A 16,886-nucleotide genomic window follows, 5' to 3' on the forward strand; every position below is an offset into this window, starting at 1 on the left:
CTATAATTCAGGCAAATGGATATCAGAAAAAAGCATGTGTTGCAATTTTATTCGCAGATACAGTAGGCTTTAAACCAACAAAATTAAGGAATTACAAGGATGGTCACTTCATATTTGTTATGAGCAACACTTAACATGATGAGATTTCAATTATTAACATTTATGCACCCAATGAGAAGGTGCCTCAATTTATAAGAGAGACTCTAACAGACATGAACAACTTGATTTCCTCCAGCACCATAATAGTCAGAGATTTTTAACACCCCTTTGGCAGTGTTGGATAGATCCTCCAATGAGAAACTAAGCAAAGAAATTTTGGAACTAAACTTAACCATTCGACATTTACATATAATAGACATCTACAGAACATTTCATCCTAACAAAACTGAATACACATTATTCTCATCAGCCCATGGCACATCCTCCAAAATTGATCACATCTTAGGTCACAAGATAGTCTAACCTCAGCAAATTTTAAAAGAATAGAAATGATTCCTTGCATCTTCTCAGACCATCATGGAATAAAAGTTGAACTCAGTAACAACAGGAATCTGCATACTCATACAAAAACGTGGAAACTAAATAACCTCATGCTGGGGTCATAGATGATATGAATAGCTGGGTCATAGATTAAAAAGGAAATAACCTCATGCTGGGGTCATAGATGAATGATAGCTGGGTCATAGATTAAGAAGGAAATTACCAAATTTTTGGAACAAAATAATGAAGACATGAATTACCAGAACCTCTGGGATACCTCAAAGGCAGTCCTAAGAGGAAAATTTATAGCATTGCAAGCCTTCCTCAAGAGAATGGAGAGAGGGGAAGTCAACAACTTAATGGGATATCTCAAGTAACTGGAAAAGGAAGAACATTCCAACCCCAAACCCAGCAGAAGAAAAGAAATAATCAAAGTTAAAGCAGAATTAAATGAAATTGAAAACAAAAGAATTATACAACAGATCGATAAATCAAAAAGTTGGTTTTTTGAAAAGGTCAACAAAATAGATAAACCTTTGGCTAACCTAACCAGAAATAAAAGAGTAAAATCCCTAATTTCATCAATCAGAAATGATAAAGGCCAAATGCCAACAGACTCCTCAGAAATTCAAAAAATCCTTAATGAATATTACAAAATCTCTACTCTCAGAAGTATGAAAATCTGAAGTAAATAGACCAATACTTGGGAACAAGCCACCTTCCTAGAATTAGCCAGAAAGAAGTGGAAATGTTGAACAAGCCTATATCAAGTTCTGAAATAGCATCAACTATAAGAAATCTCCCCCCAAAAGAAAAGCCTGGGACCAGATAGCTTCACATCAGAATTCCACCAAACCTTTAAAAAGTAATTAGTACCTATATTACTTAACCTTTTCTAAAACATAGAAAAAGAAGGAATACTTCCCAATACGTATATTCTATGAAACAAATATCACCCTGATGCCCAAACCAGGAAAAGATCCAACAAGAAAAGAAAATTATAGACCAATATCTCTAATGAATATTGATGCAAAAATATTCAATAAGGTCCTAGCAAACTAAGTCCAGCAACACATCAAACAAATTATACATTATGACCAAGTGGGTTTCATCCCAGGGTCCCAAGGATGGTTCAATATCCATAAATCCATAAATATAATACATCACATAAACAAAATTAAAAACAAACACCATAGGATTCTCTCCATTGATGCAGAAAATGCTTTTGATAATATCCAGCATCCTTTCTTGATCAGAACGCTTAAGAAAATAGGTATAGAAGGAACATTTCTTTAACTGATAGAGGCCATCTACAGGAAACCCATAGCCAATACCATGTTGAATGGTGTAAAATTGAAATCATTTCCACTCAGATCAGGAACCAGGCAAGGTTTCCCATTGTCTCTACTGCTTTTTGACATTGTAATGAAAGTCTGAGCCATCACAATCAGGCAAGAGAAGGCAATCAAGCGTATCCAAATAGGATCAAAGGAGATCAAACTGCCACTCTTCACAGATGATATGATTATATATCTGGAAACACCCAGAGACTCAACTACAAAACTCTTAGAAGTAATCAAGGAATATAGCAGCATCTCAGGATACAAAATGAATACTCACAAATTTGTAGCCTTTATATATACCAACAATAGGCAAGGTGAAAAAACAATCAAGGACTCTATTCCCTTTACATAGTCCCAAAGAAGATGAAATATCTGCGAGTGTACCTAACAAAGGATGTGAAAGATCTCTATAAAGAGAACTATGAAACTCTGAGAAAAGAAACAGCTGAAGATGTTAACAAATGAAAAAATATACCATGCTCATGGCTGGGAAGAATCAACATTGTTAAAATGTCTATACTACCCAAAGCAATCTACAAATTTAATGCAATCCCTATTAAAGCACCTTTGGCATACTTTAAAGATCTGGAAAAATTAGTACTTTGTTTTATATGGAAACAGAAAAAACTTTGAATAGCCAAGACATCACTCAGAAACAAAAACAAATCGGGAGGAATCACACTACCAGACTTCAGACTATACTATAAATCTTTAGTGATCAAAACAGCATGATACTGGCACAAAAATAGAGAGGTAGATGTATGGAACAGAATTAAAAACCAAGAGATGAACCCAGAAGTTTATTGTCATTTGATTTTTGATAAGCCTATCAAAAATATAAATTGGGGGAAAGATTCCATATTTAACAAATGGTGCTGGGTGAATTGGCTGGCAACTTATAGAAGACTAAAACTGGACCTACACCTTTCTCCTCTAACAAAAATTGACTCTCACTAGTTAAAGGAGTGAGACATGAAACTATAAAAATCCTCAAAGAAAGCATAGAAAAAACACTTGAAGATATTGGCCTAAAGAAAGATTTCATGAAGAATACTTCCATGGCAATTACAAGAAAAATAAACAAGTGGGACTTAATTAAACTGAAAAGCTTCTGTACAGCTAAGGTGACAACAACCAAAGCAAATAGGCAACCTACACAATGGGAAAGGATATTTGCATATTTTGAATCAGAGCAAAGCTTGATAACTAGGATCTAGGGAGAACTCAAATCAATCCAACAATGAAAAAAGCCAACAATCCCATATATCAAAGGGCAAGAGAGGGAATAGACCCTTCTCTAAAGAAGACAGATAAATGACTAGCAAACATATGAAAAAAATGCTCATCATCCCTAATCATTAGAGAAATGCAAATCAAAACCACCCTGAGATACCATCTAACCCCAGGGAGAATGGCCCACGTCACAAAATCTCAAAACTGCAGATGCTGGCCTGGATGTGGAGAGAAGGGAACACTTTTACACTGCTGGTGGGACTGCAAACTAATACAACCTTTTTAGAAGGAAACATGGAGAACCCCCAAAGAACTCAAGCTAGACCTCCCATTTGATCCTGCAAACCCAGTACTGGGCATCTACACAAAAGGAAAAAAATCCTTTTACCACAAGGACACTTGCACTAGACTGTTTATTGCAGCTCAATTTACAATCGCCAAAATGTGGAAACAGCCTAAATGCCCACCAACCCAGGAATGGATTAACAAGCTGTGGTATACGTATATCATGGAATACTATTCAGCCATTTAAAAAGATGGAGACTTTACATCCTTTGTATTAACCTGGATGGAAGTGGAACACATTTCTCTTAGTAAAGTATCACAAGAATGGAGAAGCAAGAATCCTATGTACTCAATTTTGATGAGGATAATTAATGACCTAGTACACGGTGAGGGGTGGGGGAAGAGGAGAGCAGAGAGAGAGAGAAGGAGGGAGAGGGGTCGGGGAAAGGAAGAGCAGAGAGTCGAAAGGAGGGTGGGGGTGGGAGAAGGAAGAGCAGCGAGAGGAAAGGGGGAGGGCGTGGGGGTCTTGGTGTGTGACTCATCTTTTGGGAGCAAGACACAAGTATAAGAGGAACTTTACCTAACAAATGCAATCAGTGTAGCCTGGTTTCTTATACCCTCAATGAACCCCCAACAATAAATAAAAAGGAAAAAGAAAATACTTCGTTGTAGCAATCATCTGATTTCTTTTATGAATGTATTTATCTTCTTTCATTCTTACAAGGTTTTTGTTTCTAGTCCTTATCTTAAACGTTGTTATTATTGTTAAATTTTAAGTCTTTTTAATTTTGTGAGGGCAAAATGTGGAAACCTGATAAACACGTGTATGTAAAAATAAAAATAAAAAAAGAGAAAATCAAGAATCTGTTGTGAGATTAGAGTTAGGAAAATGAATGAATGAGGAATGAACGAACACACGGACAGATCAGTGGATAAATGGGAGGATGGGTGGCCGTCATCGGTTACCCTGTACCAGACAGTCTAAGGAGCCAAGTCTGATGTCCATTATTCTTCCCGGTAGGTCCTGGATAGCATTTACTTCAGCCGGAGATTCCACGTGCGCTGTGTGGCAAAGGCTGTGGACAAGGTGGGCCATGTGGGGACCCCCTTGAGGAGCAACATCGTTACCATCGGAACAGACAGTGCTATCTGCCACACCCCTGTGGTGGCTGGGACAGCCAGAGGCTTCCAGGCTCAGTCCTTCATTGCGACCTTGAAATACCTGGACGTCAAACACAAGGAGCATCCAAACAGGTCAGGGAGGTGGCGCCTTCCACCGTGGCTGGGAGGGGGACTGTCAGGGATCTTTGTGTGTTTCTAGGTAGGACAGTTTGACGGGTGATACTTCTGCAGATTAAAAGTACAGAGGGTGCCAACGAAAATGTAGGCACATTTTAACTGATGTTATCTATGTTTTACTTTTCAAAATTGCATTGAGGGGTACCCTTATTGGTCAAGTGTGCCTAGGCATGCTACAAACATCCATTTTACCTGGAATTTGTCAACTTTTGGGGAATGATCAGTTTTACTTCCAACAAGATTTTTAAAAATGTGTACAAATTTTTTTGCACCCCTGGTAGTTGTGATTAATGCCTTAGAAAAAGTTTGAATTCTTCAAAGGCCCCTCAAGGTCTGGCCCATCTTCTTGGCCTTACTTCCCTCACTGGTCATCGTCAGCTGCCCTTCGATAGCACGTTGGTGAAGACAAGTCACGGGTAACTTCCCAGGGGCTTTGTGCTCACAGGCTGCATCCTTCCACCATGCTCTTACCCCCGCTGTCCTCCACGATCTCCACAGGCTGCTGTGAAATCCTCTGCCCTGAATGCCTAGCTCACGGCATCTCACCCAGCAACATTCTGTCATCTCCCCCAGTTTAATTTGGAGGCCCCTCTTCCCAGGTCCCTAGCTACATATATGCTCTTTGAGAGCATCATTCATTCTCTCTGCCCTTAGAGTAGATGGTAAGACCTTAAGAGCAGACACCATGATTATTTCTTTTGCCTTTATTTGACAGCTAAGAGACCTTGCTAAATAGCTAGTGAACAAGTGAGTAACAATACTGTATAAACTATGACTCACTGCACTTATTTTTTCTTATACTACCATTATTTTGATAGATGGATACTTTCTTTTTTGCATAGCATAAAATAATTTGTATATGTTGTATGTTTATTGACGAACATGTTCATTCATATACATGTACATGTGTGTGTTTATTGAAGATCATGCGTGTGTCCCTTTATAAACAACTGAGTTCGGAGAAATGTGTTCTTTTGCATTAAAAAAAAAAAAACAGTTTGGGCTTGGCTCCTGTGCTCAGTGGTTAGGGCACCGGGCACATGTACCAGGCTGGTGGGTTCGAACCCAGCCCAAGCCTGCTAAACAACAATGACAACAACAAAAATGTAGCTGGGTGTTGTGGCAGGTGCCTGTAGTCCCAGCTACTCAGGAGGCTGAGCCAAGAGAATTGCTGAAGCGCAAGAGTTTGAAGTTGTGAGCTGTGATGCCATGGCACTCCACCAAGGGCAACATAGTGAGACTCTATCTCAAAAAAACAGTTTTGAATGTTTTGCTAATAATATGCAAATCCCTCTTTTTCTTTTTAACAGAATATTGCTAAGGAGCAATAATAGAAGTACCCGGGCAACTCGTGACCCCTTCCTAGAAAAAGGGTTCTCCTCTTCACATCCCAGTTTTTGATTTCTCTTAAAAATGTAGCTCTTTGCTTAGAGAAAGAAGCTATATAAACTCAAAATGTACTTTCAATGAATATGCTCAAAATTTAAACTGGTACAATGAAAAAAGTACAGCTCGTAAATATAGTTCTGTTGTGTTGCGATCTTAACCCAAGTTTACTAAGCTCATATTTTATTGAGAATTATATACAGTATGCTCTGGGGAAACAAAAAAGTGGAGGACGTGCTCCTCATCCCCGTAGTGGAAAGGCAAGATAAACAAAGTCTGAAAACATGCAGCAGCCAGTATAAATAAGTTACAGGTGTCCAGGTGCAAAAGCTACCCAGGTGCTGGGGACATAGATCAAGGGACAGCAGGCTGCAGACTGCAGCTGGTAAGGGCCAGACACGTGGTGTTGATGGGACTTGGCAGGAGGGAGGAAGAGAAGGCGGTTTTCAGTATGCACCACAGGATTCTGTAATTTCTAAGCTATCTGATTGGATGGAGGAGTTGGCCTTGGAATTTGAAAGCTCAGTGGCATCTTCTTGACTCAAACAAATACTTAAAAAAAAAAAAAATGCATGTCAAACCCTACCCAACTTCCACAGATACTTGTGACAGAGCCCGGGAGCAGCTTTAGCTCCAGAAGGAACAAGGGTTCCATTGTAAGCAAAAGAAAACTTTAAAGTAATTTGTGGTTGTGATTTTATCTCTTCTTGTATCACACCAAAAAATCTATGGTTCTGGATTGCTCTCAGCCCTGAGCCTGGAGGATCTCTTAGAGGGGAAAACAGCCCTGCCTGTACATCCACACCCTCGTGTTCAGATAGAAACCCCACATGGAAAGCTTCAGGAGAAACATCGACAGTGCAGGGGTGAAGACAAATCAGGCGGTAAGAAGAAAGTGTCCCCGCGGCCTGCTTGTAGCGTGGCTAAGGTCTGTTTCTGCCTTTCCTCCCCAGGATCCATATTTCAGTGCAGATCCCACACCAGGATGGAATGCTACCCCTCATCTCCACCCTCCCACTGCACAACCTGCACTTCCTGCTGTCGGAGTCCATCTACAGACACCAGCATGTCTGCTCCAACTTAGTCACCGCCCACGACCTGCGAGGCATCTCAGGTGAGTGGCCAGTTCAGGGCTGCTCTTCCTTCGCCAGCCCAGGCCTGTGACTTTCAGGATTTAGCTGAGGAGAGCTCTGCTGTCACTGTTTCTGGCCCTCAGATCCTGCGTGTTGGTGGTTCTCCTTCCTAGCAAGCGTCCCAGGAGGCAGCTCAGATGAGGAAGTGAGTAGGGAATACGGGGGCTTCGGAATCGGGCTGATTGACCCATCCTGGCTCCACTGTCCGTACCACTGAACACACACAGCTTGAGCTCTCCACACCACGGATGTTTTCTTACCCATTTCACGAGAACAGCAATTGCCACCAGTCAAGGTGGGGATTGAATGCACTGACATTTTTAAAGTGGCTCCCCTGGTACATTTAGCTGGATCTGTGCTCCAGATTCTGTTGCAGCAGCATCTTTAGAAAGCCGCAGTGCAGGTGTTAGATATTGTGGGATGGCTTCTCCCAGAGCAGGAGCTGAGATGGAGTTTGTAGTGCGAGCTGTTCATTAGGGGTCAACTCCTCTCAAAGGGAAGGGGCGGGTCAGGGTTGAGCAGAGGGAGATGTCAGACTGCAGTGCAGGCTGGCAAAGCCACCTGGCTCTGCAGAGAGCTCTGGAGACACTGGTCCTACTTGGCCCAAACGACCAGGGCTTTCTAGCCCACCTCCTTGGTCACTGGATGTAGGTTGTCCCCTTTGGGTTGATTGACTCAGACCTGAAGGAGCCGACAGCTGAGGCCACCCTCTCTGCGTTGCCCAGAGCAGACGTTTCACTTCGCAGAGAATCCTGTCCATTTCCATCTGCCTTAGTGAGTGCACATGCAATGTCTGCTTACTCTCTTCGCACCAATGAATCATTTAACAGTATTTCTGAAGACAGAAATGCACTCATGTGCTCCTTCATACTCCTTAAAGCCTCCCTTTTGGTCACAATGGTCTTTGTGCAGTAGAAATTAGTTGATTGTATATTATTCATAAGTCGCTGACTACACATGAAAGTTTAATTGGTCCGCACACAGAGCTAATGGAAGATCCACACTGTGTTTAAAGACTGAAACTTTGTACCTCTTCCTACTTAAAAACGGTTACATTCCAGACATGTCAACTGAGTACCCAGTCATTGTGTGGGAGAGGGAGAATGCGGGTGAAAAGAACTCTAAGAGATGCCTTAACTCCTTTTAAAATACTACAGTTATTTTCAGTGCTATAAAGACTTTAACCCTAATATTTTGAGATGGTATCTTTATTCAGCCCTCTGCTGCATAGAGGTCTTCTTTAAGTTAGAGCTATTCACTTCCTCAGCACCATTCCATCCCATGTATTTTGCCTGTAACAGTCAAGCCTCGTTAGGAAGCTATTTGTTTACCCTTGAACACAAAATAAAGACATTTTCCCCCACGAGTTCAGACACCATAGGCGGGAGGAGAGGTAGTTAGATGTAAGTTTGCTGGCTTTCCCTGAGAGCCATTTTAAAAATCGGTTTTAAAATAATAATTTATCAGTAAACGATGGTACAGTAAATCCATTTCTACGGGGCTGGTGGTGATGTGTGTGCGGAACGTGCCCGGTGTGACGCGTGAGGCTCTGGAGGGGTTTTATTTCTGCGTCTTGCCTTCTTCCTTCACGGTATCCTATGTTCACCTTCTCTTCTCAAGTTCCCGGGGTTGCTTAGTGGTAGTCCTCTGCACCTGGGTTTACACGCTCCTCTCAAGCCTCGCTGTGGTCCCGTGGGACCCCTGGGTGTCTCTGTTAATAGAGTCTCAGACGGACAGAACGTGCTCTCAGTGACAAAAAGGGCAAAAGGGGGCGGCCCTCTGCCACCCGGTTTCTGGGCATCCTCAGACCTGGTGACCTTGCTCTTTCCCTCCCTGGCAGAGGCGGGGTTCCTGGATGACATGGTCTATGACAACACTGCCCTGGGGCCTGGCTATGACCGTCCTTTCCAGTTTGACCCCAGCGTGCGGGAGCCAAAGACCATCCAGCTTTACAGACACCTGAACCTGAAGAGCTGCGTGTGGACCTTCCACGCGTATTACGACATGACCGAGTTGATCGACGTCTGCGGGGGTTCCGTGACTGCTGACTTCCAGGTAGCGCTCCCGGCGCCAGACCCACCCTATGCGTTTGTGACGCGTTTCACTTAGCACTTTGCATCCAGAACTGGGCCATCTATGAAAGACCTCTTTCTGTGTCCGTGAAATAACATCTGGGCAGCACTGTGGCTAGAAAAAGCCCCTAAAATCCTCTAAACCTAGTTAACGTGTGAAAAATTACTGTTTGGCACAGTCATTTCTATAAAAATCTAATATTTACTTCTCTGGGCATATATGCTTTTCCCTCTGCATATGTCTTTAAAAGCCAAAAAGATCTGCATTTGAAAGCAGGATTATCAGTACGTAGAGTAATGCTCCTTCCCACCTGGGAAAATGAGTCCGAGTGGCAGGTGGTGGGCGCTGTCTTTTAAAACACAAGGTCATGGTTGTCCCAAGCATTGTGGAGAGGTTGTCCCAAGCATTGGGAGTTCTAATTGTTCTAAAGGCCATGGTTGTCCCAAGCATCAAGGAATTCTAATTGTTTAAAATGCTTTGATTTCATACCTATTCAAAACTGACAACACTTGCAAATAAAGACACTTTTTAAAATATACATAAGCCACTAAACATTAGGGATGATAGAAAATTTTATAGCCAGAAGCCAGAGTCAGAGAAGGGGAGTTAAATCAAAGCGCTGGTGAGACGAGGCGACCTGTCCTCACGGGAAAATTAATTCTAAACAGTTTCTGTCTAATGTTAACTGGTTATCTCAATGAGCTAAAAGCAAGTTAGATGTTTGTTCTTCATTTCAAATCAAATTTAACCTTACTGACAGAGGGAACTTGTAAAGGGATTCAGAGTAATCATTCAGGGAAAGTGTCTTTGATGACAATTTGTTGTTTTGTTGCTGACAGACAACAGCTCGGTTGTTTCGATTTTATAGACACTACTGCCATCTACTGAACACAAGTTTAAGGCACTCCTGAGTTTTCTTTTTGTTTCTTTAGTTGCATAACCAATAGTTGCTTTGGGAAATGCAGAACCAAGTGATTTGTCCCTCCTCTGGCCTCTCAAAAATTAGTATTCTCTGTTCTTTATGATTTTGCTACAGTTACCTTTGGAATACAATTACCTTTGTCCAGAATACACTTAACAATCTAAAAGACAAGAGTTTATGTGTGTATGTATGTACACAAATAACAAAATTGTGATGTTCAAGTCACATTTGACTTCTCCGGTTACAAGAGGTGTTCACATGTGGCTCAAATTCATCTTTTGTTATTGTTATATATTGAGTAGTACAATTTTAACACATTTTTTTCCTTTCTTAAAATATGTATTTTTTTGGCACTCTCTGTTTATCCCACTTTTTAAAACAACAAGGAAAAATTATATACATGGAAGTATTTTGTTACATGTTTCTTTCAGAATAGTTGAAGGAGAGGAGAGTACTTGCTGAATACAAACCACTAATTTATGGTACAAAGAATATAGAACTTAGAACCAAGGCCTAGTTCATACCTTTATCAAGTATCAGCAGACTTGAACAAGACGTATCCTCTCTGAACTCATCTGAAACTGTGACTAATAATCTCCCCATGGGAAGGTGCCTGGCCCAGAGTGTCTGGCATAAAACAGGTTTGCAGCAAACATTTTTCAGGGCTTTTCTTTTCTTTTTAAAGATCTGATAAGTAACATTATGAGAGCGAAAGGAGAATAAACAGAAATGAAGGAGAGAAAATTGATTTTGCTAATCACCTAGAGAATTTATTAAAGTTCTAACAATGAGATTGGGGCAGATGTATTTAGCGAAACCTGTGTATGATAGAATTTGTGTGAAGTCCAGATAAAATCTGGAAAATTTTCTTTAAAAAAATAAGGCACATCAGACAGGTGAGTTTCAAATGAATATGGAAATTAATAGAGTCTTTGGGAAAAGTTGACATCAAATTTTAAATCCCTGGCAACTTTGAATATAAAAAAATACTTTGGAAAAGTATTAATTAAAGCATTTGGTTCTTTTCCTTAATTACCCATAAAAATGCTTTATGTTGTACCTTCAAATAAAAGAAAAATGTAAGTACTATTGTATGTTATAGTATTTGGCCAAGGACTAGAGAAGATTGTTTTAAAGAAGCTTTTTTGTTATAGACAAATACAAAGGACATTAAAAACTGAATAAACCAACTCTCCACTCACACACACGTACACAATTAGTCTCACCATAAGCTTCTGCTAATGTTATCTTTTCATCTAGTTTTTGTTCATTGCCTAGCAAAATAAAAAGTACTGGGCCAAATTAATAGCAGTGACAGGAACCCTCTTAGAAGAAGGGTTCTCTTGTAAATGTGATGTGCTGACTTATCAAAATTATTGAAGTCGGCAGCTCGGAGCTGTCTGTTAGTAAACCTCCTAGGTGTGATTTCCCAAACTTGTGACCCTTGTTCCTGGAGCAGGAGATGAGAGTACTTACTAGAACATTCTGCAGCAGGCACACGTCCATCCCCGCCGTCCAGACTCCGGCATGCTCCCCATTGTAGTTGATGTGCAGATCACCGGCAGGCAGGCAGAAAGAGCACGCACTAACGGGGAGACCCCAGATACTCCACGCTGAGCCCTAAGGAATAAATAAACTTTCAGCCAAGGCTTCCAGCAATTGAACAATGCAGGCAAAATTCATTCTTGCACTTCAAAATTATTTTTGTTTAGTGTCACCTTCCCAGAAATGCCTTCACACATCATTCTGTCTGAATGATTTCAATTTTTTTTAATGTTTTAATTTTTTTTAATTTTTTTAAAAGAGTAAGTACGGTCATCAGCACGCGATGAATGATTCCTGACTATGTGAGTGACTAAAGGAGTGAACAAAACTCAACACAAGATGTGATGATCACCTGCCTTTTCATCCCCAGGAAGAAATAACTATGTGGACACTGCTTCCCCACAGGTGAGAGACTCGGCCCAGTCATTCCTGACGGTGCACGTGCCTCTGCACGTGTCCTACATCTACGTGACGGCCCCCAGGGGCTGGGCCTCCCTGGAGCACCACACGGAGATGGAGTTTTCCTTCTTCTACGATACTGTCCTCTGGAGAACAGGTATGCCCACAGCTGTCCTAACTAGCCTTCCCTACCCTCAAGCAAGATTAAAATAAAACAATAAATAGGGACTTTCAACAGCAGCAGCGTTCCTCAGCCTGTCCTGTATACAGTCAAAGTGGGCTGCTGCAAGACCGGACAGTGCAGAAGTGTGGCTTCTGAAAAAAGAATGGTATCCTTCTGTCCTCGTGGTATAACGGCCCAGCAGTAGAGGGTGGCCAGTGACAGATGGGCCCTCTGATGCCCAGTGGCAGGGATTCAGGGGAATGTGCGTTTTTTTTTCTTCTGCTGAAAAATGGTGTGATTCGTGTTGTTTACAAAGCAAAAGTGTCTTTGTGTCAGATGCCTGGAGATAGGAGCACGTCAGGAACACGCCACGCAGTGTCAGCGGGCCCGCTTTATTCATTTGCTGCTCTCTCTTGTTGCAGTCCCCAAGTAGGGACTTTAACCTTGGGGCCTTCAAGGGCTACAGTGCTATATATTTTTTTAATTTAACAATTTTTATTTTAGAATATTAAGGGGGAACGAGTGTTTTGTTACATGAGAGAATTGTGTATGTCAGGGTTTTAGTGTGTCTGTCACCAGACGGTGCTTGTTGTACCCGATAGGCAAGATTTTACCCCTCACATTATTCTAAGTGAAGTGTCTCAGGATAGACATACAAATGCCACCTGTTATCTGTCACTAATTAGTGGGAGCTAAATGATGGGGTACACATGGTCGTAAAGTGGCATAAGTTTTTAAAATGATCTTCCCTTCAAGTTGTCCTCCCCACTGCCCTCTTTGAGGAGAGCCCCCCAGGTCTGCACAGGAGGCTGCCCCCCAGAGGGAGCCCACACTTCACTCCCACTTAGTTTACCTCCCATTTTCTCCTTCTACCGCCACATGGACACCCCCTTAAAATGCCCTGATTTTCTCCCCCATTAACTACAGGCGGCTCAGTTGTTTCTGTCCGTCTCCTGATTGTCTGTCTTCCCATTTCCAGTGTCCTGTACCTGAAACATTTCCCCAGCCCCTTCCGCCTCCTTCTGCCGCTCCCATTCTCCCTGTCTCCCTCTGTAGGGAGATGCGCTTCATCTGAGGCAGAGACGCTAAGGGCTGTAGGAGTTTACCGTAGATGGGGTTTCATCTCTAGTAACTGAAAGCATAGTCATCCTCCAGTGTCCTCGGGGGTGGTGCCAGGATCTCCCACAGATGTCAAAACACACCCAAGTCCCTGGTGTAAAGGGCGTTGTGTTTGCACGTAACCTGCACCCGGCCCCCGCCTCCCCCGTGGACGTCGCATCAGCTCCAGGTTGCTGGTGATGCCCACGGGGATGTCAACGCTGGGTAGGTAGTTAAGCGGTATTGTTTAGGGAATAATGACAAGAAAAAAGCCTGTGCATGTTTAGGACAGATGCACGTTTTTAAGATGTTTTCAATCCCTGGTTGGTTGAATCCACAGAGGTGGCGCCCACGGATCCAGGTAGGTGACAATACTGTCCTTTCTTCTGTTAAATGGCTAACACACAAAGCATTCATTTGCCTTCTATTTCTCATAGGAAAAGAGCTTCAGGAAGTTTTCCCATGCTGGGTCAGATAATTCCTTGAGCTTTGGTTTTTGTTTTGTTGTGTTCTTTTCAAGTTTATTTTTCTCCTCCTCTGCTTACCTTTTGGGTTGGGTCACCCGGAGCTCACTAGGGCGTAGGGCAGCAATTGCCTTGATTAAAGCCACGGCTTGCTCATGTCGCGCCATCCAGAGCTGGCATTCTGCACACTTCCCTTTCATCCTCCACTGGTTTGAGAACTAAACGGAGCCACCAGGACTTTGTTTGTGGCTCTGTTTAGTCCTGAAAGATATCCTGGGAAGGAAAAGAAAACACATTATGAACCTGATACACCATAACCACATCCTGGTGTAAATCTTGGTAGCAAGAAGGTTTAGATCCTTTTTTAAATTTTATTTTATTTTTTGCCAAGCCCCGAATCTAGGCTAATTGGCACTTACAGGTGTGAAAAGTCTATGTCAAGGCTGGTAGAACTGTAAAAGAAGAACTAAGTGAAAAGGAAATGGGTCGTACAGTTTCAGGGGGACGTGTGTCTCCATAGACGCTACGCCCATGTGAAGACTTACATTTTGTCTTAAGTTAGGTTCCAATAAATGCCCAGCTCTACTTCAAGGCGTTGCTAATAACTAGCACATCGCAGGGTCCTCCGAAGGCCTTGTCCAGCCCTGACCCAGCTGCTTTGTGCTTGGTTTGCCTGCCCAGGAATCCAGACGGACAGTGTGCTCTCTGCGAGGCTTCAGATAATAAGAATCTACATTCGGGAGGATGGCCGTCTCGTCATTGAATTCAAGACCCATGCTAAATTTAGAGGTAATATCAGTGCTGTTTCTCCCCAACTTTTTATTGAGAAATATTTCAAAAATGCAGAAAAGCAGAAAGGACAGAAAAGTAAAAAACAGCCGACAACTGTGAATGTTCTCCAGACGTGTATGTGCACGTCCGTGCATGCGCTTCTTTTCTTGGTCACATCATTTGGGAATACATTCCAGACTTCAGGTCAAGTTTCCCAGAATGCTTCAGTGGACACCAAAGAACAAGGATGTTCTCAAACACATCACCACATCAAGCTGTTTACCACGGAATCAGTAATACTGAGACCCTATTCACATTTCCTCTGTTCCACAAATGCCTTCTCACTTGTTTTTATATTTATTTTCTATCTATTTATAGAAAAAGAAAGAGAATCCAATCAAGATTCCTATTACATTTAAATTGCCGCATCTCTTTAATTTCTTTTAATCTATTACAATCCCCTTACTTTTATTTATTCATGACGCTGCACATTTAGAGAGCAGAGGTAGCTTGCTGGGTAAACTTTTCCTTTTTAATGATGTTTACAATTATCCTCTTCCACCAAGGCCTTTGGTGGCCCTAAATGCCATTTTTTACTTGATATTGATATATCTATGTATAAACTACTGAGACCTTTCTGCTTCCACAAAACGTGTTGGTTAGAATCCAAAGCTAAATGTATCCCATGTCCATTGCCACATGAAGATCCCTGTTTTTGTGAATGTGCTCATTGGTACCTTTTCCACAAGCCATGTTCATATTACTTACAAATAAATATATTTGCCCATTATGGCCATCACGAGTAGGATGCTGGCTGGGGTGAGATGCCATGCTGTCCTGACCAGTGTGGACATATCTCAAGGGTCAAAAGGGTATAACCGGATTGGTTTGATAGAAGAGCATTAATTCAGTTCTTAGGCTTTTGTAGGGCCTTCATTGTAAGTAAGCTCTTACAAACAAGTAAAAGCATGCTTCTCCTCACTCAGGGCAGTTTGTGATGGAGCACCACACTCTCCCGGACACCAGGTCTTTCATATCGACTCCAGACCACCTGGGAGGAATTGAATTTGACCTGCAGCTTCTCTGGAGTGCTCAAACCTTTGATTCCCCATATCAACTCTGGAGAGCCACGAGCTCCTATAACAGGTAAATATAATGAGGGAGGCTTCCAGAAGTAATCCAAGAGTTTCAGGAGTTTGGGAAATGAAGTTTTTCTCTGAAGGCTGGGTTTCTACTCTGAAAAGTGGATAGAGATGCCCCTCCAGCAAATAGAGAGAGAAACAAATCTAGCTCTGTCAACTTCTTATATATAAATGGGAAGCGTCACTTCATTTCCACTGCCATCCCGCTGGGGACTTAGTCACAGGGCATACTGCCTACCAGGGAAGCTGGGAAAGGCATCCAACTGACGCCTGGAAAGAATGGAGATACCTCCTTTCAGTTACTGCAACCAGCACAAAATGCAGCATCTCTCAGTATTACGTCCAGGTGTCACCGGATGGCCCAGTGTCCTATAAATAAATAACAATTTATTCATCTCCCTTACCCAGTATAGAGGCACAACAGAAACTAGATCAACACAGTAAAATATCCCATTTTTAAAATGGAAAGGTGGAAAAAAGAATTAAAACTACCATAAAAAGGATAAGGGGCAACCAAAAAACTCTGTCATAATATTCTCTCCATTTTAGAGCTATATTTAGTGGGGGAGGGCAGACCATTTGTGCTCCATGTTGAGATGTGGATGCTGTTGAGTTCTTAGAAAGGAGGCGAGGAGAACTGCAGGACTGAAGCCCTGCACGCAGGCCTGTGTGCGGCATATTTTAGGGATCGTGAGGAAATTCACCTAAGTAGCATCTAGAGCTGGGGAAAATAGGACCAAAGGCTTGGGAAACCGTGCAGTTTACCCTGCACTCATTCGTTCAAAGCTACTTATCAAATGCTTACTGTGTGTCAGAGGAGCTCTGGGTGCTTTGAATATATCAGTAAACAAAGATCCCTGAATACAGAACTTACCAGAAAGTAAGGAAACACAAAAACCGAAGGCACAGTCAGTAAGTCAGGTAACATATGTCTGAGGATGACCAGTCTACGGAAAAGTAAAAGACACTTTACTTTCTAGAGGAGGGTAAGGAAAGCCAGGAAGGGGAGGACATTGTAATTTTAATTAGTGTGTTCCCAGGAGACCTAGTTTGAGCACTGACTGGAGGAAGGCGAGGGAGTGGGCTGTGCACACACAGAGTGGGCCGTGCATGGGGGCAGGGAGGCCCGTGCGTGGGGCAGACCTGTGCG

General features: G+C 42.3%; 1 protein-coding gene across 1 annotated transcript in view; it reads left to right on the plus strand.

The window, feature by feature from the left end:
* The window catches only part of FRAS1 (Fraser extracellular matrix complex subunit 1), a 482,654-nt gene that overhangs the window by 446,027 nt on the left and 19,741 nt on the right, over positions 1-16,886 (plus strand). Inside the window, exons 64-69 of the mRNA XM_053590633.1 lie at positions 4,363-4,595; positions 6,980-7,140; positions 9,000-9,214; positions 12,105-12,255; positions 14,505-14,612; positions 15,581-15,740. Coding sequence (XP_053446608.1) covers positions 4,363-4,595; positions 6,980-7,140; positions 9,000-9,214; positions 12,105-12,255; positions 14,505-14,612; positions 15,581-15,740 — 1,028 coding nt within the window. The remainder of the gene's footprint in view (positions 1-4,362; positions 4,596-6,979; positions 7,141-8,999; positions 9,215-12,104; positions 12,256-14,504; positions 14,613-15,580; positions 15,741-16,886) is intronic.

The sequence above is a fragment of the Nycticebus coucang genome, chromosome 1 (assembly GCF_027406575.1).
Source record: "Nycticebus coucang isolate mNycCou1 chromosome 1, mNycCou1.pri, whole genome shotgun sequence".
NCBI classification, from domain to species: domain Eukaryota; kingdom Metazoa; phylum Chordata; class Mammalia; order Primates; family Lorisidae; genus Nycticebus; species Nycticebus coucang.